Below are 25733 nucleotides of genomic sequence, written 5' to 3' on the forward strand. Positions count from 1 at the left end.
GTGCGATCGGCTAGTCTAATCAGAAACAATTAAGTCTAAGTATGTTAATTTTAGTTAATTACAGAAGTACTTCTTTCGACCATCGTGATTGGACATAATAATAATGCTAGAGCTCTTCGAAAACTCAAAATAACCAAGTATCTATGGTGTAGTGGTTATCACGTCCGCTTTACACTCGGAAGGTCCCAGGTTCGAGCCCTGGTAGATACATGACTTGACTATCGTTATTGGACACAATAATAAGCTAGATCTCTTCGAAAACTCAGAATAACCAAGTATTCATTGTGTAGTGGTTATCACGTCCGCTTTACACGCGGAAGGTCCCGGGTTCGAGCCCTGGTAGATACATGTTTTGACCATCGTGATTGGACATAATAATAAGCTAGATCTGTTAGGAATCTCAGTATTACCAGGTATGTGTAGTGTAGTGGTAATCTCGTCCGCCTAACACGCGGAAGGTGCAACGTTTGGGCCCTGCTAGATACATGTTTTGACCATCTTATTGGACATAATAATAAGCGGTAAAGAAAACATAATTACTCAAAATTTAATTACATTAAGACTGAAGCGACAGATATTATATAAAAACGTCTTGGTTTGGACCAAGGCCGAAAAAACAAACGATATGTGTGAGGTTTATCAATTGACTGAAGTTTCAGATATTGAAATTTTTTCTAGTTATTTTTATACACTCAATCCTTAATCAATATTTAATTCAATCAACTGATTTTACTGTTAATCGACCTAGTCCCTCTAAATTAATTGAAAAAATTACATATCTACGCTTTTTCAAGAACAATTACATTTTCCGAAAACATTTTATCATGAAATTAATTATTTTGAAGGGATTTCGTGTCGATACTCACTAACTTGTGAGCATCTTGACCGACATAGTTTTAATTGTTGCTGGCTTGACAAATTTTCAAGTTTGCACCAAAAGAAGTTTAAATCTGTTTTAAGTTGTTGATAAGACTGTCGTTTAGAGTGAATGTCGTCTACTTAAGACAAAGCAACAAAGTTTATCCTGTGTGGTAAAGGGTAAAGATCACATAAACAGAAATACTTCTCAGACTTGTTATATTCATTTCCCGCGGAAATAATATGGTTAAACAAATCATTCATTACTAGTTATGCCAAGAAGGTCACATTTAACTCCGACACCCCCTCCCTTCCTCTATTTTCCCAATATATGGCATTTTATAATCACCAGTGGTTTCAGTGTATGGGTGATCTGAGCCGTCGCAACACACTCAGCCAATATTACCATAGACTGAGTTATGACCAAGAAATTCTTAAGTACGGAAAAGGAAGTTCCAGTGCAACTTTACCATCAAAGAGGCGACAATAGAAATGTAGCATTTCGATATACGAAATTAAATGTATAAATTCGCGCAACACCCTTGTTTGGCATCCACGATCAAATATTTACATTTTCCATTCGAGTTATGCCAAAGTTCGCTTGCTTGTTTTAGACATCCAGTAGAACATTTCAAATATTCAATACTGTATCCTCGACATGATAAATTAATTTCACGATAGAATGTTTTCGGAAAATGTAATTGTTCTTGAAAAAGCGTAGATATGTAATTTTTTCAATTAATTTAGAGGGACTAGGTCGATTAACAGTAAAATCAGTTGATTGAATTAAATATTGATTAAGGATTGAGTGTATAAAAATAACTAGAAAAAATTTCAATATCTGAAACTTCAGTCAATTGATAAACCTCACACATATCGTTTGTTTTTTCGGCCTTGGTCCAAACCAAGACGTTTTTATATAATTAACGTTGTTATTCTAGGTTCTCATTGCCTCATATTTAACCCTACTAAAACTTGCGCTAATAGCCCAGGACTTTTAGGATTTGACCTAGAACATTTGAACATAAAGATGAAAATTGGTACATGTGTTGTTTTTGACCCAACAAAAAATATACTAAAAGTCCCCTGCTGTAGAGCGCGAGCTTTCGCCGCCATCTTGGAAAATGGCCGCCGGGAATTACAGCTACAATGTATTCCACGTTCTTCTTCAAAAATTATGAAAATTGGTACACATAATGATTGGACCCACATGAACATCATGGAAAAATTTTACAGCTCTGTGTTCAATAGTTTGGTCGCCATATTGGAAAATGGCCGCCGTGAATGCTAGGTACAGTATATTTCACCATGTTGTTGGAAAATTATGAAAATTGATAGGTATTATAATGAGAGCTGTGTGAACCTCATACTAAAATATTGAAGCCATTTGTCAGATAGTTTGGCCGCCATGTGGGAAAATGGCCGCCATCAATGTCATTTAGATACTGTATATGGTTCAAAAATTATAAAAATTGGTAATAATTATGATGAAGACCGTTTAAACATCATACTTGAATATTGAAGACGTGCTACTGTTAGTTTGGTCGCCATCTTCGAAAATGACTTCTGGAAATGCTAAATATATATATATATATATATATATATATATATATATATATATATATATATATATATATATATATATATATATATATATATATATATAAATATATATATATATGTAAATATTTTTGAAATTCCCATTTTGAATAGATGATTTTTATTAACGTAATAAACAACAAAAAATAGATATCTCGAAGTTGAAATTATCGACGCCATCTTTAAAAATGGCCACACGAAAATTATTGCCCTAAATTCTGAAAGAAAGAAAAGTTATTCAAAGCTGTTATTCTTAACATGTTGATTAGAGAATATTCTTTAATATAGGGTTTATATATTCTAGTGTTGTTTAAGATTAGATTTTAGACAAATCTCTAACATTTCATTCATATACATCGTCATCCTGAAGATGTTTCATAATAATTGCATGTCAGAACCCTTGATTAGGCGCTACACTTAGCTGGGGGCCTTATCAGCGCCCCTCCCCATCATATTCCAAATTGAACCTGCGGAACCGCCGTCATGGCACACGGGAGCAGCCAGTGGGACCGACAAACGCCACTTGAGCAGGTGACAGAAGCTGGACACCGTCAACGTCGAGCCCAGTCATAAGGTGGTCGGTGACAGGGAAGGATTAAGGCAGCAGAAGACTCGAGGAGACGGGGGAGTTCTCTCCAAGCACAACAGTGCCATACGGCCCAAACAAATAGTGTATACGCGACCCCTAGAGGGTTGCCAATAGCGGGGGCGAGCCAAGACAACACCTGGGCGTAGGCGAAGCGGCCGGGAAAAACCTTCACGGATTGGGATAAGGAACGCTCTGAACCAAGGGCGAACCCAAGGAACTCCCGAACCGTCACACCGAACTCAGGCCCCCTCCGCAACGACAAGTCCTTTGAGTTAAAAAGGTTAAAAGAACACTTCTTTCATTTACGTGCTGTAACTGGGTTTGGTTATGATAAGGCGTGGTTTAAAGTAATGACAGATAATCAACATTTTACTAATTTGTTGGCTTTTTTAATGACCATATTGCATCTAAGGAAGCCATTGCTGCCGAAGAGAGATTTCTTTTCGCTTTTCTTAGGGTGATAATTGACACGTCCAAGCTTCAACTATGTAGATATTAGACGTATAATGGAACCCTTGCCACACATACTGTCAAGTCCTCATTTGATCTCGCTAAGTTTCATCCAACAACAGACGCCGCAAAACTGCATTTTTTCCGAGCGTATCTTCAAGTCCAACAATAGCTGGGAAACGATTTATTCCTGAACAGTGGGGATTGGTTCGCGATCGCGAAAGTCGAAGACCCATTCACACCATTCTCCTTCCGGCATCAGATGAACTTATAACACTCATTATTTGTACCTGCAGTCTGCAGAACATCTTGTATAAAGAACTGTGAATGTAGACGATCTGGATTAGCTTGCTGGGCCATGTGTGGTCATTGGCAAGGTATTAGCCGTAATAAAAAAATCTTCAGGATGAAGAGAAATATGAACGAAATGTTAAAATGTGTCGTAAATATAATCCTTAACGACACTAGAATGTTTACACCCCATATAAAATGGTTTTTCCTAACCAAAATCCGAGTAATATGGCATTCCTTTTTTTCAGATTTTAGATAGTAATATTTCAGCGACCATTTTTGAAGACGGGTCAAAAATTTAGACTCGAAGATAGTTAATTTTATGACATTTAATACGTTCATGAATATCATCTACTCAATAAAAAAATATTGAAAAAAACTTAATATATCGGTAATATATTTGGCATTTCAAACAGTCATTTTCGAAGATGGCGCCCAAACTATCAGTAGCACGTCTTCAATATTCAAGTATGATGTTTAGACGGTCTTCAACATAATTATTACCAATTTTCATAATTTTTGAACCATATACTGTAACTAAATGGCATTGATGGCGGCCATTTTCCAGCATGGCGGCCTAACTAACCGACTAATGGCTTCAATATTTTACTATGAGGTTCACACAGCTCTGAATATAATACCTATCAATTTTCATAATTTTCCAACAACATGGTGAAATATACTGTACCTAGCATTCACGGCGGCCATTGTCCAATATGGCGACCAAACTATTGAACACAGAGCTGTAAAATTTTGCCATGAAGTTCATATGGTTCGATTCATAATGCGTACCAATTTTCATAATTTTTGAAGAAGAATGTAGAATACATTGATGCTGCCATTCCCGGCGGCCATTTTCCAAGATGGCGGCGAAAGCTCGCGCTCTACAGCAGGGGACTTTTAGTATATTTTTTGTGGGGTCAAAAACAACCCATGTACCAATTTTCATCTTTATGTTCAAATGTTCTAGGTCAAGCCCTTTTTTGGCCTATCTGTCCTGGCCTATAAGTTTCATCAAAAGGAGATGATCCAAAGGACATAGCTTTCCAGCCTAGGAATGAGGGTAATGTGTGTCAGGTTTTCTCTAACGAACGTCTCATCTCGAGTGTTCCTAAAACGTGATATCCCAAGGCTAGGCCGAATGTATTTACTGTAGAGTAAATGGTAGTTGAACACCCAAAGTTTTTCTCTACTAACATTTTTTCTCGGCGCAAACTAACATCAGCCGCGGAAAGCTGGGTCTCGCTAAAGAAATTCCACCCCCCTTAAAAAATGTACGAAACTTAAATTTTTCGATGGGAGGTTGGGTCCGCTTGTGATGAGCTTTTCAGCCAATAGAGAGACGTAGATCCGCTCGCGTAGATCTAATGCGATCGGAGTTTACGTTATGGCGGAGCAAGTTAGGTGTAAATGTATTAATTTAGAAATGGATAAAAGGCTCTCAAAATAAACTCAGAGTATTTCCGCGCCAGAAAAATATAATTCCGTCGGCTTTCTCTAAAAACGTTTGCACACCACACGCCATAAAAAACGCAAACACAGTGCACTTGGATGAACCCTCCATGCTTGAACTTACTCGATAAAAAAATTAACCCCGCCTGTTTTACTTCACTCTCCACCGCTGTGGAGCGCTGCTTCAAAAGCTCGTTTTCGGTCGTGGCCGATATTTTAGAAATTTTATCTCTTCATTCACGCGAGCTCCGTTGGAAACTTTAAAAAGCTTAACGTCAGAACTTTCAGACACAGAGGCTACGGCAAAAAATCTTACATAGGAACTTGGTGTAAGATTATTCTACTTGTGGTTTCATTCAAAATTCGACGTATATTAACTGTTGTTTAGCGTGTTCTTTAATACCCATTTTAAAAGAATATTATGAAGCAATTTAAGAATAAATAATTTTTTTAATCAAAAATAAATGAATAAATAAATAAATAAATAAGGAAAAAAAGCACTTATTTCTATCTGAAGAAAAGAAATCGAAAAAGAGAAAATTTGCTTTGTATTGAATGTGTTCCCAATACAAAGACCATTTCCCAAAATTTCCACTCCTTGGGAAAAACCAAAGTTTCCATCCCTACAATTTGAAAGCGCGCCAAATAAAATTGTCCAATAAAGAAAAAGTGGGCGTCAAAAAGTACCACGTGGCTTAAGAGGAAGTGACGTCCATTTGGATTGAGAGAAAATTTTCGAAGTATCCAAATGACGATAAGGATTGGGGTTAGAGAATACGGTTTGTTCGGTCCATTCCGAATGAGCCCGATCCGAATCATAAGGATTCGGAGTGATCCGAGTGATTTTCGATTTTTAGAGAATAGCCTCCCTGTGCTTTTTCCCCGTCCCACTTTAACCAGCTATAACTAAGGTGAGATGGATTGGAAAGGATGATGAGTGATTCTGCGGCACCGTAACTCTCCCAGTGTATCTCGAGCACGCCTCCACCTTCGGTGGTCGATTGTTAAGTGCTGACGCATAGTGCCGTTGTATTTTTATGTGAACTAGCTTCTATATTAAGATAGAAGGAGCGTCCTTTACAATTACGTCCAGTAGGACCCTACCGAGCCACTGAGGATGCTGGGAGGACTATGGTGCCGTTATCCCTCTCTACATCTAGGTATATTTATTGTCACAAATCGCGTCCCAATTTTTGCAGTCCGCTTTCAGAGACTTTATCTTTAGATTTATATTTTACTTTTTTAAGGTTAATTAAGGGAATGGTTATGGGGTTTCAATTCCACAGCATTAGTAAGGACTTTCAAGAATTTGATTACCATAAGGTTAACTGACCCTCCACTTGCTCTTCATCTATGACGATCTGATCGCGCACCCCTTCAATGAGTCGGAAGAACGCCAGGGTCAACGACGACTTTCCCGCGTCTGTTCACCCCACCACGCCCACGTTCTCTCCAGCTTCGATCCTGACCTCAATGTCCTTCAAGACCAAATCCAATCCTTCTCGGTATCTAGTGCTGTAGTCCTGGAATACGATTTGTCATCGTTGAGGCCAGTCAGCAGGAGGTTGAGATTCCAGTTACACCCACTCTGCCTCGGACTCCAAACGACAGTATCCGTCAGCTCTTTCTATGGAGACGACATTTGATTTCAAACCCGTAATGGAAGCGATAAACCATTTGATCGTCATCGTCTGTAGAGGCTGTTAGTTTAAAATATTAAATTTTGACTAATATCTTGTTACATATCTAAAACTAAACTGTCGGTATTAGGCGGGAAAAGGCCAATAAAACCAAATCAGCACCACGTGTTCTTATCATGGGCATTTTTTTTGGCTTTTATAAAGTTCCAAGCTTTTCCGCTATCGAATCTTGTCAATAGAACAAGCTTCACCTCACCAAAATTTCACCGTTACTGACAGTGTTTTCCTCTTTTACTTTAGCTTCTCAACTACCCCATATATTGAATCTATAGCACATATGAGAAAACTGTGGTCGAAACAAAACGATTTCAGTTATAATTCCCATAGCAAATTTATGGCGCTAATGCTAACCGTCATAGAGATTAACATTGGGTTCTAGATTAAATTAATAAAGGTTATCCGACCGGATTCCTTTCATTTAATTGGAAATAATTAGGGATTTAAGGTGGCGAAGGCAGGGCGTCTTGCGCAAACGTCATGCCTTCGGCTGTACAGTACGAAATTGCGTTGCGTCCGACGTTAATGAATTCCACCTTTAGTCGTTCTATACTCGGAGGGCTCATATTTTGGTTTTCCCAAATTATTTCCCTTGTCTTTAAGCATCGCTTGATTGCGTTCTAACACAAAATTGTACTGTATAAGGCAAGTAAATAAGAATAGTAAGTAATAATTGTACTAAAATATTAAAATTAGTACACAGGAAGAAAAACCACACACTTAAATAAACATCAACTAAATTTATTCTTAACTTTATAACTAAATTCCACTAAATCGGGAGTTACATTGCATTGTTGTCCACTTTGCTTTTTACCAATATTCGAGCGAATTAGTTAACCAGGAATATATAGATAAGAATGAAAATTTTGACCACTAGAAGTCGCTGTATTCAAAATTTGTGGGTGGAGTTAAAATTTAAGCAGATAAAATATGCAAGGATGGTACCAGAGGCTCAATCTATGATCCGACGTTCTTATTACATAGATCAGTTTTTGTTAAGACGAACTTTATACAGTAGATGACGCTTTATTTAGTCCTAGTACAAGGGGAGTATGTCTAGAATAAGGGAAGTATTTTCCTTTTATTTTTTATAGGAAAGCAATTTCCAAATAATTTAGTAAAATGTACCGAATTTATTAGATCAGTAATTTTTACACATTGTACATATCTGTATACTGTACAAGCGTTTTAAAAAAGAATTTTTATGTTCGTTTTTGTATGCAAACGCATTTATTTCCAGTATGGGCGCAGTAACCTTGATTGTAGCCTATTGAAAAGCAGTAGGTTCGGCATTTAAAGTCATTTTTTGGGCATCCGTGTTCGGCAGCAACCGTGTCAACCTCTGAATAAGAAAGATAAAGAGATGTCAACGAAAGAATCTAAACTACAGCCAATTATGCGAGGCTTAATAAGCCATGGAATCTTCTGGCATACTTCAAAAACCAACGCCCATGACATTAGATTCTTAAAGTTATGAATCTTTACAACAATGAATATACAACGGCGATACCCCGTGTAACCTCTCGGAAAGATTTGGGCTGAAGGCGACATCATGTCACGTGCCGGAAATAGAAAACAAGTATTGGGCAAAAGCAGACAACAACTTTTTTGGGGATGGTTATGTGACTTTAGGGCTCGGGGATCGGTTAACTATTATTCAAATATATTCACATACCAAAATTTGTAAAACGAAGATTATATAAAAGTATTTCGTCTCGATTTTTTTCGGAAAAAGGTAGAGTGATGCAATTATTAATCGTAAGTATTTTTTCCGAAAAACTAAAATTTTTAACATAATCAGAAGAATTTTAGTCCAAAAACCTTTTTTGCGATACCTTTTATTCGATTTCGAATAAAAAATTATGATCCATACGTTTCTTGATACAAATGTGGTTTTGGTTTCTTTTATCGATTAGTATTTGGACGAGTAACCGCCATTATTATTTTTTACGATAAACTTTGATCATTTTTAAATTGTTATAGCTATATATTAACGAAAAAACGCAAAGTTTAAATCATTGAAAAATGATTGTATTTAAAAACCTGATAATGGTAAGAACTATCAATAAAAACATTGTGATTGTCAATACTATCAGAAGTATATAATACTTCTCTTCGAGAGAAGTGTACCACAAAGTGTGGTAACATGAGAACTTGAAAACAAACTAAACCGAATCACATACGCGAAAAATAGTACCCTCATCACTACTCTATTAGCACTTGACTATTTCCTAAGACGTGCACTGTTAAAAAATATTGTCCAAAATCGGATGTAAATGGATCCAAACGGCTGACTCTGAGACAGCACAGTTTTTAATCTATTTTTGGATAACGTAACTAGTGTCCAAAAAGGGAGGGTCGAACGAAAAGCCAGATTTGAAGCCTCTTCCAAAATTGGATCCAGAATCATCTATTAAGGGATCGATTATTACCCAGAAATGGTCAAGATTTTATTCACACATCAATCAAACCCTCATTGGACAATTTCTAACCGATATTGGACTAATATCAAGCGCATATTGGTGTAATATCTAACCGACAGTGGACAACTATCGAACAATATTGGAGTCACATGAAGCCAATATAGAGGCTAGATTTTTATTTCATCGAGTGATGATTGTTTTGGAACGTTCTGTTCACGACGTGTTCATCTGCCTGTGTGTTTGTTAGTCTGTCTGCCTGTTGTTACACCTCAGGGGATCGCGTTCGCAGTTTCCTAATCTGAACAAAAGGGTTCTCAATTTCCGAATCGTATTCACAGTTGACGGATATCTGAAAAACTGTACAGACCACTATTCTATTAACTGACATCAACAATCTAACTACACCATTTTATGGTCTTTCAGACACTCGCGAAAGAGGCATACTCTAGGAAAAACGTCTCTTAAAACGATACAACTAGAAGAATAATAAGTAACTTCAGATAAAAATAATTAATATCATATAATTTTGATAAATTATTTGAGAAAAACCTCTCTTAACTGAAAAATCTGTAGTCAAAGTTTATAAAGGACGAGTAACGAAGATTGGGTATGAAGTCGAAAGACTGGATACATTTAATAGTTTTATAAAGCGAGATACTGAGTCTTTACTTCACTGTACCACGAAACTATCTCCAAAGTTAATATAGGGTGAGTATTGATATCGTTAGTTTATAAAAACGGAATAGAGAAGTCGTTTTCAAGTAAATGATCAAAATATGTTTCGAGTGTGACTTTCTGAAATATAGTTGGCGGTAGGAACCAGTGGATTTTTACTTCTCCTGAGAGATAGGCTTTGTGCCTGAAGTGTCTGTCTGTGTTTTGTTTTAACTTCTGCAATTGTTTATCAATAAAGAGAAATTATTGCATATCTAGGTAAATAGGTATGTTGGTGATTCTCAAATATTTTTTTATTTCACTTCCCCATTTTACCTTAACCCTTTTATATTACACTAAAACTTCTTTGTTCGAGTCTAGGGCGTTTATGTTGAGATAATATGGATGGGTTTCGCACCAAGAATCGAAGACATCCATTTTAGAATTAAAGCTAGCATTATCTATTATCCCCTTCTGATGTTAAACATTAATAGTTGTTGCTTGTATCGCCATTTCGACGATACGGTAAGCGGTATCGCGAGATCCCTGGCAAAAATATCACAGATATACACTTTTGGCGCTTGGAGGAAAGTATTTTGCCATAGAGTCCACTAACGTAATAACTAGGGCTTTTTGGAATTGGGTTTTATCGAAAAGATTGTAACAATAATTGAGTTTGGCGATCTGATCATAAATAACTGATACGGAGAAAAACGTATACATGTTAAATTCTAATAAAAAATATTAGTGACAATATTCCAGACGAAAGTCTACTCCAAAAAAATGATTTGGATATTTTTTGCAAAGCTTAAATTACAAAATATTACGCTAAAAGTTAGACTTCAAAGTATGTGGATTTTATAATAGAAAATATTTTTAATTTAACCGAATGTAGAGTAAGACCCTTTTTTCTACATCACTTTTTTTCGAATAATTTTGTCGATTGAATACATTTGTCGGTTAAAATCTTACTAAGATTATTCAATGTCAAAAAATATCATCTAAAATTGTTGAATTGTTTAAACGAATAAACTTCTGAATAGTTTTCGATTATTTGTAGTTAATCGTATTTTTCGAAAAAATCGACCAAAAAACCCCGAGCCCTATGTGACTTTGTGGCTTAAGTTGGTGAATTAATTTGTGATTATCTCAATGTAATGTATAATTAATCAATAAAACATTATATTTAAGTTCATGATGTTGTAGCTGGAGTAAAAAGTTGCCAGAAATGCCTAAATGAAGCTTCGACCGATATCTTAGACTCAATCACATAAAATAGGAGCGGGGGAACGGGTGAAGTCCAGGGACGGATAAATTGTGTCTTCTGATTTGTTATTAGAGCTACGCAAAATGCGTCAGGGGCTAGTAGGTAGGCCTGTGCGGGTAGTGATTTTTGGGTTTCGGGTCGGGTACGGGTAGTTGAAAAAACTTCCAATCGGGTATCGGGTCGGGTACCCGGATTTCTAACGGGTACTCGAATAATTAGGCCTAGCTAAACTTCCATTAGTCGGGTGCTTTTCGGGTAGCAAAAAATCATATCGGGTACTTATCGGGATGAAATACTTTTATTTGTGAAAAAAATAAGTGTCATGAAAGACTTGGATACCATTATGGCGAAAAGTACAAAAATAAGACGCTAAAAGTGGAATTCATAAACGTCGGACGCAACGCAATTTAGTACAGGCAAAGGCAGGGCGTCGTGCGCAAACTTCCGCCTTTTGCGCACGACGCCCTGCCTTTGCCTGTACTAAATTGCGTTGCGTCCGACGTTTATGAATGAGCATTGTGGAAAAGTTTCTTCAAGAAACTTTGCCAAACCAATACCAGATGGTCCTAAGCCTTGTCACGGGTAATGAGCGGGAAAATTTAATTATTCGAATAATTTCGGGTATTAAGAAATTAAGTTTTCGGGTATCGGGTCGGGTACCCGACCCGATACCCGACCGGGTAATTTTCGGGTACCGGGTACTCGCACAGGCCTACTAGTAGGGTAACTCCCAAACCAATTCGACATGATAAAAAAGGCTATATCCTAGAGCTGTATATTCAGTGTTGTATAGAATCATGATATAGGCCATTTGAGAGCGTAAAACTATGAACCTGAACATATTCTGAAATTATCTATCCAGTTCAAGTCTCGAATTGAACTGAGGCTAAATTCCAGGACCAATGCACTCATTAATTCAACCCTTAACAGTAAGGTGTTGCTTGACTAATTCGTTTGACGAGGGTATGGTTATAAATTACAAGAACAAACGTTAAAAGTCTCGAATACGGTAATGCGGTGATTCCCCGTAATACTGGTTGGAAACCTTTGCCCATCTAAATGCTTTTCAAAGCGCCGTGGTGTTTTTTATTAATACCTTTTAAGGAACTTACAGGCGTTAGTAGCGAGGGTTTCTACTCTGTATATCTTAATCTTGACTCATTCTAGTGGCCTAACAATATGTTATTCCGATAAATGACACCTACCGATTGAAGCCATCGCAATCAGAACAAGGAATACGAACATGACAGCCCTCATTATGAATGTTCTGTGAAAACAAAATAACCTTTAAATACGTAAAAAAGGTGATTTCTATTGAGTCAATTTCTCTGCATAGACTCAAAATCCTGCGTAAAAATTCCTTATAATCTGAAAAATGACACAACCAACCAGTGGCGTCGCTAGGCGTATTTTTTGGGGGGGGGGCTGTAGCCCCGCCAAATTTCAAATTTAGCCCCCTCAAAATAATCCGAAAACCCTACCAAAAATTCCTCGTAGCCCCCTAAAATTCTGTAGCAATTTAGTGTATAAAAATTATATTGATAGATTTGTTAAGTTTCAATATCAAACAGTACAATTTTCAAGAAGAAAAATAAATAAATAAATAAATAAAGACCATTCAACAGACGGAGACATTTAAAATGTTTCACGTTCTTTCGAAGGGAGTTTCAGTAGTGTCGGCTAAAAGCAAACCAAAACTAAAACTAAAATTAAAACGAGAGAAATTCCTTCATTCACAATTGTGTCATAGTTAATAATTCCGTTTCGTACTCTTTATCAATAAAAGTTTGTATACCTTTAAAATACGAATAATTTCAAGTTGACACAAATTTTCGGAGAGATATAAAGGTCTATACATAATGCAATGAACCAATTATGCAAAAGTTTGTTAATAATTTCTTATAATTCCTTTTAAATATTTTGCCCAGGTTAAGTCCCTTCTCCCCCCCCCCAATTTCAAACCCTAGCAATGCTACTGAAGCCAACCAACAAAAAGATTTCAAGCATTTATAGTTTGCGCTAAAGGGGCTAGAGCTAGAGAAAATTCCTTCTCACTCTCTCAGCTTTAATATTAGGACAGCCTTGACAGGCACTCTGCCACGCAATTTAGACAATTCCGATTCAAAACTGAACTGTAAGCTTTCCTTTCGGCAACAGCCTGGCAATAATGGCGCGAAAACTACGCATACACACTTGGCAGTCTAGGAGTATCTTGATCCGAAATTAAAACTTTACGTGGCAAGCAATTAAGCAAAAACATATCCAAAGCTATTAATTGCGTTGAACAAGGAAAGAAAACTAACTTAATTTGACTGAGATTCAACGAAATGAAAATAGCTTACCTTATTTCGTACTTAGATTCTAGAAGTCAAATAAATGAATTCACCTTGTTCATCTTCCCTTATTTATACTGGTTCTGGAGCTATGGGAAACGCTACAGAGGCTTCTATTTTGAAGATTACGCAACTACGTGTAACTCGCTGTCTATCTTATTTTGAAAAAAAGTCAGGTGGAGGGCGATAAATTATTTAAATGTCCAAGTATAATTGGTATTATTCGTTTCTAAGCAAACTTGAGGAAAAAGTAGGTGTACTTCTGGGGAAATTCCTGCATTTCAATTGTTTCCAAGAAAATGTAACACCTGTCACTGTTTAGAATAACATATTCGATAGAACTAGATTATGATAACATGAACAATAAGGATGCTTCAACAAAGATGAAATTTATATTTTATAATTTGATTATTTATATTACCTGTACCAAAGAGGTACCTCCTCTTTACTTGTACCACAAACTGCATCATGAAATTCAATATGATGGTAGGGCCATAGGTCAAAGATATCAATACGTCCAAGACACACTAGGTATGCATACTTGAATGTAACGTGAAACGGGAGGGATTCATTACAAAAAGAGAGCTCAAATAGATAAGCCAGGCTAGAATTTTTTTCGACTTTTAATCGAAAATAATATAACATTAATGATTACATAAATTAGAACCATGTTTCTATTTACAATGTTAAAGAAGATATGAGCAATAAAGTTTCCGTAAGGCTTTTCCACTTTGCACTTGGAAATACCCCTATTTTACGAAACCGTCAGATGGTACTAGTTGCCTAATAGAGGTTTAGAATAACATCGCGGGGAAGCAAAAAACTCGTAGTGTCATAAGAAGGGAGTAATGTATTATTTTCCTATGGTAGTGTCCATTACCTAAACTTAATTGCTTCTTTAACATTGCAGATAGAAACATGGTTCTAACTTCTAATTGATATTTTCATTATAGTAAACGCTCTTTTGATTAAAAACAAAAATTTCTAGCCCGAAGTATCCATTTAAACTAAAAGTCGGAGAAGGTTCTTGTATATGACCCAATTTAGTTGTTTCATTACAGAGCCAACTACATCATAGATAAAGGATATTCGTTAAAGTATATTTAAGAACTTCCCCCGGTTTACTGAATTACCTTAAACTCTCTTGAGCTGAGGTAGTTCATATTTAGCATCGCCATTACAGTTTATTTCAACTCATTTCCAACAGCAATGTACACTTACCGTTGGTATATGCTCTAAAATCTGCAAATACACGTGTAAGCTACTTGCATATCAGAAGTCGTTTATAGTAAAGGGTATGTCCAAAAGTATATAATACTTCTCTTCGAGAGAAGTGTTTCACAAAGCGGGGTAAGAGTAGTGTCATTCTTCCTAACATCGGAACAATTGGAGCAAGGTTACTAAACCGAATCACATACGCGATAAATAGTTCCATCATTATTACTCTATTAGCGTTTAACTATTTGGCAAGACAAGCTTGTGGATTTTTTCCCCACCCCAAGACGAGGTTTGTGGGTTGATTGCTGCGGATTTAGTGCCAAATAATTATTGAATTCACCTTACGGTGCGATGCCCATCTGAAGTTATATGAGCGGGAAAGCAAACAAAAAGGGTGAGCCTAGGAAGAATGACGTTACATAACTAAAGTATTAAAAGGATACAGAGTGTCATCCTTCTTCTATTATCCCCTTCTGGTATGTCGTAATGTGAATTATCTTTATTATTAAAAACAGTAAATAACAGATTCAAATTTTTGGGAATTTCGTTTGTCGGTTTATTATAGGAATTAGCATTGAATTTACTAATCGTCATAACTGTAATTGATATGGATATAATTCATAGTTGGTTCCACGGACCTCCCGTGGTAACCATCATACTGGGCCGTACAAAAGGCCCTCACCCACCGTAGTGAAACATTCTGCTTTTTACCTCTCCGAGTGACGTATGTCACGGAGAGGTTCTAATTTCGACGTGTCTGTCTGTGTGTCTGTGTGTCAGTCTGTTGTTATTGACTTACACCTCAGGGGACCGCGTTCGCAGTTTTCAAATCGGAGCAAACGTTTTCCCAAATTCCGGACCGCATTTACAGTTCCCGGAAATTTGGAAAATTGTATTCCACTTACAATGGCTATTATCCATTGCCTATCTAACACCACTATCCTCAGGCCATTTGTCCATCTTACTGACTTCTATAATCCACCTTCATCTGCTCTTTGTCCATCCCACATTGTAGAGTATAAAAATGTACATTAGTTTTTTAGTTGGTTTTTATCTAAACTCACACCTATTTTTTATAGACTAAGCAACATATATAATCTATCCTCTGTATTAAAAACGGGGCATTATCTCAGCGGCTAGTGTAACATGCATCACGGTGTTAAATAATAAAGATAACAGTTCGTACCGACGACACGGTAGTCAAATCATTCAAAGCCTAATCAAACCCTAACATTGGCGACGGACCTATGATGCGACACTCGCGCACCTGAACGACGATCTAAACCACGATTCGTTGCGAAAATCTTAACGTTCTGCACAACCAGCACTCATGGCCGCCATCAACACATCCTTCGGCCAATTCCCACCGTTCAACGAACATTCGGACCACTGGACCATATACGCCGAGCGCCTTGACCAATTTTTTCTCGCAAATGGCGTGAAGGAACGCCCAACAACTCCTGCGTCAGCCACCGCCGGAGCCGACGCCTTATTCAACCAGGACATCCAAGAACAGAAACGCGCCGTCCTCCTTACAGTCATCGGGACCACGACGTATACGCTATTGCGCTCCATCGTGGCGCCGGCGAAGCCTCACGAGAAACAGTACACGGACCTCATCGCCATCCTGACCAAACACTTCAATCCAACGCCCACTGAAATTGTTGAAAGCACCAAGTTTTTTCAACGCATACGCCGTAACGGCGAAAGTGTCGCCGAGTACATGGCCTCCCTACGCAAGTTAGCCGAGTTCTGTAATTATGGTACTGCTCTCAATCGCCTCCTTCGCGACAGATTCGTCAGCGGGATTAATGATGAACACATGCATCGACGCTTACTGGACATAAACAACATAGACTTGGACAAGGCTCTCAATGCCGCCATCGCCATAGAGACAGTCGAACGCGACATTCACCAAATCAGAAGCTTTAACGCCGATGAAACATCCTCGGCTATCAACCGCATTAACACCAATTGCTCGGAGACTCCACCCACAGCACCAGTCCGACGCCCCGCAGGACTACAGCAAATATCACGACACACCGTGCCACGCCAACAACAGAACCCATGCATTCGTTGCACGTCAATCACTCACCCGGAGTGGGAATGCCCGTACAAATCATATGAATGCCGAGACTGCCAAACCATGGGCCACCTCGCAAAGGCATGCCGCAAGAAATTTCGAACCAGGCTACCAGACGCCAGAAGAAACACCTATCGACCTCGACCTACCCACCGTACGCATCACATAATGGACACACCTGATCTCGCAAATCCTCATCAGATCCAGCCAGACATCGCAGGATCTTTACCGGAGTACGACGCATTCACGGTATATGACCTCGTCAATGACGTCAACGGCATGCTCCTTCCGTCATCTACCAGCGTTCCTGATGGAAAGTCTGAACCAGCACACGGTCGACCGCCACCAGCCATGACAATCACGTGTCACGTAAACAGCGTACCAGTCACCTTTCAAGTGGACACAGGATCCGGGTACACCATTGTCTCTACAAATACCTATAATCAACTGCGCGGCGCCCGACCGCTCGAGCCCGGTCCGGATAATCTGGCCGGGTACACGGGACATCTTCTCGACATCAAGGGCCAAACCAACGTCAACGTCACGTTCCGAGGAAAAACATTGCGATTACCCCTAGTCGTTGACGGAGGTCACCGTCCAAATCTGCTGGGCAGGAACTGGATATACTCAGCATTCAATATACTTCCGAAACCGGGAGAGTACGTTAATCTGGTCAACAACACGCAAAAAGTTCTCACCGACCTGCTTATCAAACACAAAGAACTCTTCTCACCAGGAATGGGATGCATTAAAAACGTGCAAGTCAAGCTGCACCTTCGCGACAACGCCCCAACACCTCGATTCTACAAGGCACGTTCGGTCCCTTACCACATGAAAGACAAAATCGAAAAAGAGATCAGACGTCTTGAATCGGAAGGTATCATTAGCCCTGTCGCACATGCGGAATTTGTCACACCCATCGTGCCGATCATGAAGAGGAACGAAGATGTTCGCATCTGTGGTGATTTCAAAGTCACCACCAACAAGATTATTGACATCGAACGCTATCCATTGCCACGCGTCGACGACATTTTTGCCAAACTCGCCGGTTCCAAGGTGTTCGCCCGTCTAGATATGCGCAATGCATATAATCAGCTGGAACTCGACGAAATATCACGAAATTTTGTCATCATCAACACAACCAAAGGTCTATATCGCTATAACCGTCTGCCCTTTGGTATAGCATCAGCGTCGGCAATATTTCAGAGGTATATGGAAGTACTGTTACAAGATCACCCGAGCACGCATCCATTCCAAGACGACACAGTGGTAGGAGGGACAGACGAAAACGACCTTTTGGACAAACTGGCCAAAATATTCCAGACATTGGAGCGCGCAGGCGTCAAGCTGAACCAGGACAAGTGCGAGTTCTTAAAGAAATCCATCAACTTCTTGGGTTATCGCTTAGACGACAACGGATTACATCCGCAGCAAGAAAAGTTGGCCGCCATAAAGAATGCACCGCCACCCAAGAATGCTGATGAACTTCGCTCGTTTTTGGGACTAATAAATTATTATGCCCGATTTATTCCGAATGCCTCCACCATGTTATCGCATCTCTACGGTCTACTCAATAAATCAACACCATGGAACTGGTCGAAGATCCACCAAGAGTCGTTCGAAGCGGCCAAGAAAGCGCTACAATCGACCAATCTACTCACCTTATTTGACCCTAGCAAAGAGATCATCCTGGCTTGTGACGCATCACCTGTCGGAGTTGGCGCCGTCATATCACACAACATCGACTCCATCGAACAACCCATAGCGTTCGCATCCCGTACCTTATCGTCGGCCGAGAAGAACTACCCCCAGATAGAGAGGGAGGCGCTATCCATCATCTTTGGCGTCACGCGGTTCCGGGACTATTTGCTAGGAAAGCAGTTCGTCCTGGTCACCGATCACAAACCGTTGGTCACAATCTTCTCCGAAAACAAGCCGATCCCGCAGATGGCTGCTGCTCGCCTGCAAAGATGGGCACTAATGCTGTCGGCGTACGACTACCGAATCGTGTACAAGAAAGGCAGTCTAAACAGCAACGCCGACGCTCTCAGCCGACTTCCACTGCAGACGATGGACATTGAACCACCTCTACCTACCGAACTGGTGCTCCTGACCAGAGACACAGAGAATGCGCCCGTCACAATTCAGGAACTGGCCGAAGCTACTAAAACCGACCAGATCCTGGCAAAAGTTATGGGACACACCATCAAGGGTTGGCCCAAGAATGGCAAGAACAACGAGGACATAAGCGGATATTTACGGCGGTCTACAGAGATATCCACCGCCAAAGGTATTCTTTTCATCGGTAACAAAGTCATCGTGCCCGCCGCACTGCGAAAGAAGATCATGAACGAACTGCACAGCACACACCAAGGTGTACGGGCAATGAAGGAGCTGGCACGGGCCAAAGTATGGTGGCCTGCCATCGACCAGGATCTACAGAAACTATCAGACAGCTGCAAAATATGCAGGATTAACGCACCTATGCCACGCAAGCAATTCTCACCGTGGCCGGAAGCCACGGCGCCATGGCAAAGAGTACACGTGGATTTCGCTGGGCCGATAGAAAACCGTTACCTACTCATCACTGTCGACGCATATTCCAAATGGATCGAGGTAGACATAACAAGCTCCACGTCCTCCGCAACCGTCATACAGTGCCTGCGTAGACACATCGCACGCTTCGGAATAATGTCGACGCTGGTATCAGATAACGCCACTTCATTTACAAGCGATGAATTTAAGACCTTCACAACGAACAACGGGATCACACATATGACCACGGCACCATACCATCCACCATCCAACGGTCAGGCCGAAAGATGCGTCAGAACAATGAAGACCACGTTAAAAAAAATTTCCGGAGAGTCATGTTCCGAACTGAATCTGCTCGGCAGTAGTCTGCAACACCATTCCAAGGACCCGTTAGAAGTACGGGTATCGCGATTTTTGCTGAACTACAGACGCACACCGATAGATGGTCACCTGTCACCAGCGGAAAAGATGTTCAAAAGACCGATCATGACCAAGTTGGACGTGTTCAATCCAAAAGTCGCCAGAGCAAGCATTACAAACAGCAATCATAATCAGACCATAGTAACCATGATGCCTGGACAACACGTATACGCCCGCAACTTTGGCAGAGGCCCGCAGTGGCTACATGGCACAATCACGGAAAGACTCGGCCACGTCATGTATTCAGTCAAAACCAGCACGGGCATCATCCGTCGACATAGGAACCAGCTACGCGTAACGACCGACGTGCCATCTTCAAGCGATGCTAGACCACACGAATCCAACCACCCAAGCTTCGACAATATTACGATACAACCTTCTTTCGCCCTACGACAACGCAAGACCACGAGCGGCACAACAATCATCGCACCACAGGAGACTCAGGCCGCAAACGAAGGCCCACGAAGATCGCAACGCGCGAGACAACCACGACAACGTTACGACGCATAAATAAAAAAAAAAAAAGTGTGAAGTGATGTAGAGTATAAAAATGTACATTAGTTTTTTAGTTGGTTTTTATCTAAACTCACACCTATTTTTTATAGACTAAGCAACATATATAATCTATCCTCTGTATTAAAAACGGGGCATTATCTCAGCGGCTAGTGTAACATGCATCACGGTGTTAAATAATAAAGATAACAGTTCGTACCGACGACACGGTAGTCAAATCATTCAAAGCCTAATCAAACCCTAACACACATGGACACCAGTCTGTACACACTGGCTTCTACACACCACCATTTTCTGGTCTTTGTCCATCCGACTTGGACACCAGTCTGTACACACTGGCTTCTACACACCACCATCTTCTGGTCTTTGTCCATCCCACATGGAACACCAGTCTGTAAACACTGGCTTCTAATCCCCACCTTCTTCTAGTCTTTGTCCATCCCACATGGACACCAGTCTGCACACCTGGCTTCTACTCCATCATCACCCTTAAGGTTAAGACATACGCGGCGATCGGCCAGGGTTACGAGAAACGTCCGGTCTCCCTAAGGTGGGGCTTCCACCAAAGGTTCACGCAATTGCGCTGTTCTTATCCATAGCTGCGATTCGAAACCCTTATATACTACCTATTTTAGTAAGGCGAAGCAACCGGCGTATGCTTCATTTCAAACGCCAATATTAGTCAAGTCTCTCAAGAATGTATAATTGTTCTTTTTTAAAACGATGTAACGTTCAATAAGGCGAATAACTAACGAAGAAAATATTAAATATTAATTACATTTATTTTAATATTTAAGATAATCTTGTTTCTCAATTCAAAATTAATACGGAAAGAGTTAAAAAGCAGTCTATGTTATTGTCTGTGTGTGTCCGTCCGTTATTACACTAGTGCCGCAGTGCGCTGCGTTAGAAGTTCGTTTTGTTTTGATGTGTAAAGAAATCCTACGGAACCATAATATTCCCTTTATCCTTAATATAAAGTGAATATGATGAAATATTTTTCGTAATTATGGTGCATTTAGTGCTTTTGTAGCTTTAAAGCTCTGTTTCATTTTGATATTCCAAAGATTTTTTTAATATTATTATTTGAAATGGCTGTTTATATATTACTTAAGCTATACTACATCTGTATATAGAATAATCCTTGGTTTAGTAATTTCATGAAGAAAGCTAAGATCTAGACTCCGGCGGGTATATCTAACACTACTTGTAATAAGCTTAGTGAAATATAGAGTAAATAATTGAGGCCTGAGGTGAAGTAAACTTTGGGTTTTGATTTTCGTGTCTGAAATGAAGAGACATCAACGGTTCAGAGTGAGCCGAAAGTTAAATACACTCTTAAATAATCAGGTTGAGATTTTATTATAGAAGAAAAGATCATGGTGGCAATTAGATTAGTCGGGCTAAGCTACAGAGTTTTTAATTCTCTTTATGGTGCGCATTGACTATCAGTGCGTCTAGCTACAATTTAGCTTTGGTATTATTTAACGTTAACACTCATGTTGGCAAACTAAGAATATTGTTGAGGTGAGACGAGACGATAGTGTTTACACTGCTAACCAGTTGTGAATGTAGCTATCAGAATATAGGGTAAACAGCTGAAGCGTAGACTTCATTTCCTGTTCTTTTTGCCATTAACTGATTTCCATGAGTCCAAGATTTATCCTTATTGGATGTAAAATGTCGTCTGCTTTACTGTATATTCGCTATGCTTGGAATACTGCTTCAATATTTCGTAAATTTTTACTTCAAAAAAGAGAAATAATTCCATATCTAGGTAAATAACTTTGTAGTAGTAGACCTCTTGACTCGGAGAGGTAATATTTTGGTTTTCCCAACTTGTTATAGCAATAAATCTCTCATATCTATTTTTCTTAATTTTTATCAACACGTTAGAGATAAAAGAGGCTTTTCGATTTATCAATCAACGACTACTGTTCAACAGGATTTAGAACCTAGTATACTTTATAAGTTGCCTTTAGCTGGAGCGCGCTTTTTTTTCAACTTAAAAGTGGAATTTTAGTTTGGCAATTTTCGGCAGTAGAGGCGCTCGTTTTCAGAAATATTTTCGCTCCTAAACGGATAATCAAATTTCAAACTGTGGAGTAGCATGTGCAAGGCCCGGATTTTCGGGTTAAGTTCAATTATAATTAATAAGTTATACAACTATGAATATTTCTTAAGTTTTATGAGACACATTTCCATTTTATTATATATACTAAAATTATAAGAAACGAATTTTTTAACATAACTATAGTTGATCTAAGAAAGTATGATGTTGTCAATGCTAATTGTAATTTGTTAACAGTAGATAGCTTTCTCTATTACTAATTTCTACTAATTATAGCGTTTTTTTTACAGATTTCGAAACCAAACCTTATCAAATTTTATAAAACACACGTGATAAGTCAAAATGGTTACGTGCATTGTGCTACTTGCCACATAAATGTGCGTGCCTTTAAATTGAAGATTTGTATCGCCATCTAGGAATGAGATAGCCTTTTTCTATGCAAGCTCCTGTCACCCCTTATCAGAGCAGCCTGCACCAACTAGAGAGCCTTGCTTTAAACAATTCGATGGACTTTGACTTTATATATAGAGCAGGAATTTATACCTTTAAGTAGTAAAGGTATAAATTCCTGATAGCAGAGATTATTCGATGTGCGTTTCACATAAAAGTGATTGACCGGTTTTGTTATAGACTGGCCGTTAATTAGGGGTGTGCGAGTACCCGATTAGAGTCTAGTACTAGATCAAGTATCGCCAAGTACTCGGTTCAATATACTTAATAAGAGATTTATTGAGTCTCGAAAAAGTTTCGAGAACTAAACCTTGGCTTGATAATTACTTGAACAAGCTTTTGAAAGGCCTTAAACTCTTTAAATGGGATGTAGTAGTTCAAAAAACTACTAGAAAACTTATTGGCTAGCAGGCTAAAGTTGGTGCTGATTGGGTAGTTTAGATCATAATGTCAGTGTAATGTAATAGGGTAGTAGCTAGTAACTGGTTCAATAGGGGAAGTAAATGTAATAAAAAAAACCGTTTAAGGGGTGTTGACTATTTTTTTAAAAAAATAGGTTCAGAAATGTTTTGTTTGGGACTCTGCGCGCGCAGTAAAACAATAACCAGCAGTGACTGAGGTGAGGAATTAGTTCAACTAGGTTCTGAAGAAGATATCAATGCGTTTGTTAAATTTAAAGGGAGCAAGACTAATACCCTCTGGAAATTGTTTGAAGTAGTGGATGCACAAAATTCCTGTATATAACTATTATGCAAGAGATAAATTAACAGAAAGGGTGTAAGAACAAGAGAAAAATCCCAATTACTCGTTGAATCCTCTGAACAAATTTTTCCAATTACTGGATACACGATTCGATCTTTGACTCCTTAAGAGAATGCTTGAGACTCGACTCGAAACCAAAAATTCAAGGCTTGCACAGCCCTAGCACTAATTTGAGGCCGTACGCAGCGCAATTAAGCAGACAGAAGTTTCGAATTACGTCATGAGCGTGATATTAAGAGGTACACGTTGAAATGACGCAAAAAAACTATTTGAACTACCTTTCAACTTCAACATCTCCCATCTTTCCCGCGACTTTAACGTCATGTAGGAAATACGAAACTCCCAGCTTCCTGGCGTTCTACTTTTCCATGAGTGAATCATATACTAGCTCCCTATAAGTTACTCAGCCACACTGGCCTAATGTATCCAGCGTTTCCTTCCCGCCAAAAAAGTGTTACCTATATGCGACCTACAGTGAGAGAAAATAACACTTCTCCCGGCGCTTACGTATTTCCGGTAAAAAACCGGAAAAGGAGATCAACCAATGAAACTTTGAACTGAAAGGTAGTTAGTATAAGCAGACGACGCTTCAGAAATGTTGTGATTGTTTGCGGACGGTTCAGAGTCGTATTTTATCTTTGAAATTATTTTAATGGGTTAGGGTTGGCGCAATAGGAAGTTTTATTTTTTTCGCATAAAAATGGCAGAATTTTGGATATTTTTTGACAAAGCCCAAATGATAGAAACTCATTTAAATTCAGACTTTAGAGCGTTGCCTTCGGAATAAAAAATTTTATTCCGTAGGCAACATTCAGAGGCAGGAACTATTTATGGTGAGAGAACCAAACTTTATCAAAAAATTAGAGCTAAACAACAACTTAATAGTCATCTCGAAAACCTTACTAAACTTTTTAATAATGCGTCTAAAGAACTAATAGAAAAACTTAATGAAAGGCCCAACCCATGTTTAACGAAGCCTGTTGTGAAACCAAAATTATTTTTCAATAAGCAAAAGAATGAATGTGACGCAAAGAAGTCAAACCTCCAAAACCGTTAATACCATTTGGAACTATCGTCACTTTCAAGTTCTCGATATATTAATTTCAAAGCCCTAAGAGAGGGCGCCGTCTACTATCACTTTCACCCGCCTCCCCTCCTCTCGACTACTATTCGGAAGAAAATGCTGGATACATTAGGCCAGTGTGACTGAGTAACTTATAGGGAGCTAGTATATGATTCACTCATGATTTTTCGGATAAGTTTGGTCAGTGAGCACAAACAGAAAGGAGAGTCGGGGAGACCAAATTCTTTCTCAGCCCCCATTTCAAATAACGTCATTAGTGCTGTGGTTCTAAGAGCGTGCCGCACATGCGCATTCGGCGCAACGGAGAGGGCAAAAATAAGAGAAGTTTGTTTATGCTTTGGCCAGTATTACGACTGAGGTGTGAGCCTCTAACCGTTTTTTCGTGTTTACCCTTTTTGAATTTCCTTCTCAGCTACTAAGAGAAAACTCTGACCAGTAACTTAGCCAAGGCTTAAGCTTTAAAATCCAATAACTTTTTAAGCTTCAAAGATATAATGGAAAAAATTTCATAAAATACTATCAGACTACTTTCGCATTCAGTCGCTGCTACACCAATTTTATAAACATTTCCAAAATTATCCGTCAAATTAACTTTTCGAAATCCTTCAGGGAGATAAGTTTCCGCCATTGCTGTTACGTCACAAATTGTGTTGCTCAACGGAGTAATCGTCTCTTACAGCCGATGACTTCGATGCCTCTTCGCTTACAATCGTGACGTCAAACCGGAAGTTCCAAAAATCGTTCAGTGCGCATTCAACCGTTTCAACGGAGCCTCCGTTGAGCCTTACTGAACGCAGCTCTTGGCTATGCGCCGAGGTAGGTGCGCCTGAGAGCCATGTTGGTCGGCCGTTCCCCCTTTCAATCTTTGACTCTCCTTTCTATTTGAGCTCACTGGTTCGGTGTATATTGATACGAAAGACAAAGTCTCTGATATACATAGCTAGTTCGCCCACAAAAAAATTTTATTGTTGTAATCTTATCAGA

General features: G+C 39.1%; 1 protein-coding gene, 1 long non-coding RNA gene and 1 other non-coding gene across 3 annotated transcripts; 2 read left to right on the forward strand and 1 right to left on the reverse strand.

Moving 5' to 3' along the window:
- Positions 1–137: 137 nt before the first annotated feature.
- TRNAV-UAC (transfer RNA valine (anticodon UAC)) lies at positions 138–210 on the forward strand. Its single transcript has one exon. It is a non-coding gene; the product is annotated as a tRNA-Val (tRNA).
- Positions 211–8110: 7900 nt separating this feature from the next.
- LOC149602680 (defensin BmKDfsin2-like) lies at positions 8111–13885 on the reverse strand. Its single transcript, XM_089860282.1, has 3 exons — positions 13623–13885; positions 12486–12547; positions 8111–8278 (listed from the first exon to the last, which is right to left on the reverse strand). The coding sequence occupies exons 2-3, from the start codon at positions 12535–12537 to the stop codon at positions 8139–8141; spliced, it is 192 nt and encodes a 63-aa protein (XP_089716408.1). The 5' UTR covers positions 12538–12547; positions 13623–13885; the 3' UTR covers positions 8111–8138.
- Positions 9732–11061, forward strand: LOC149602681 (uncharacterized). The gene is made up of 2 exons (XR_016376998.1): positions 9732–10300; positions 10395–11061. It is a non-coding gene; the product is annotated as an uncharacterized LOC149602681 (long non-coding RNA).
- Positions 13886–25733: the final 11848 nt, after the last annotated feature.

The sequence above is a fragment of the Phalangium opilio genome, unplaced genomic scaffold, assembly GCF_054372755.1.
Source record: "Phalangium opilio isolate 3A_F unplaced genomic scaffold, DU_Popi_V2 ptg000352l_1, whole genome shotgun sequence".
NCBI lineage: Eukaryota > Metazoa > Arthropoda > Arachnida > Opiliones > Phalangiidae > Phalangium > Phalangium opilio.

Excerpts from the sequence above, each read along its gene's own strand:
- LOC149602680 (XM_089860282.1), bottom strand. The coding sequence starts at position 12,537 with ATGAGGGCTGTCATGTTCGTATTCCTTGTTCTGATTGCGATGGCTTCA. Across the intron at positions 8,279-12,485 it reads GATTGCGATGGCTTCAATCG|AGGTTGACACGGTTGCTGCC; the intron begins GTAGGTGTCATT and ends TTTCTTATTCAG.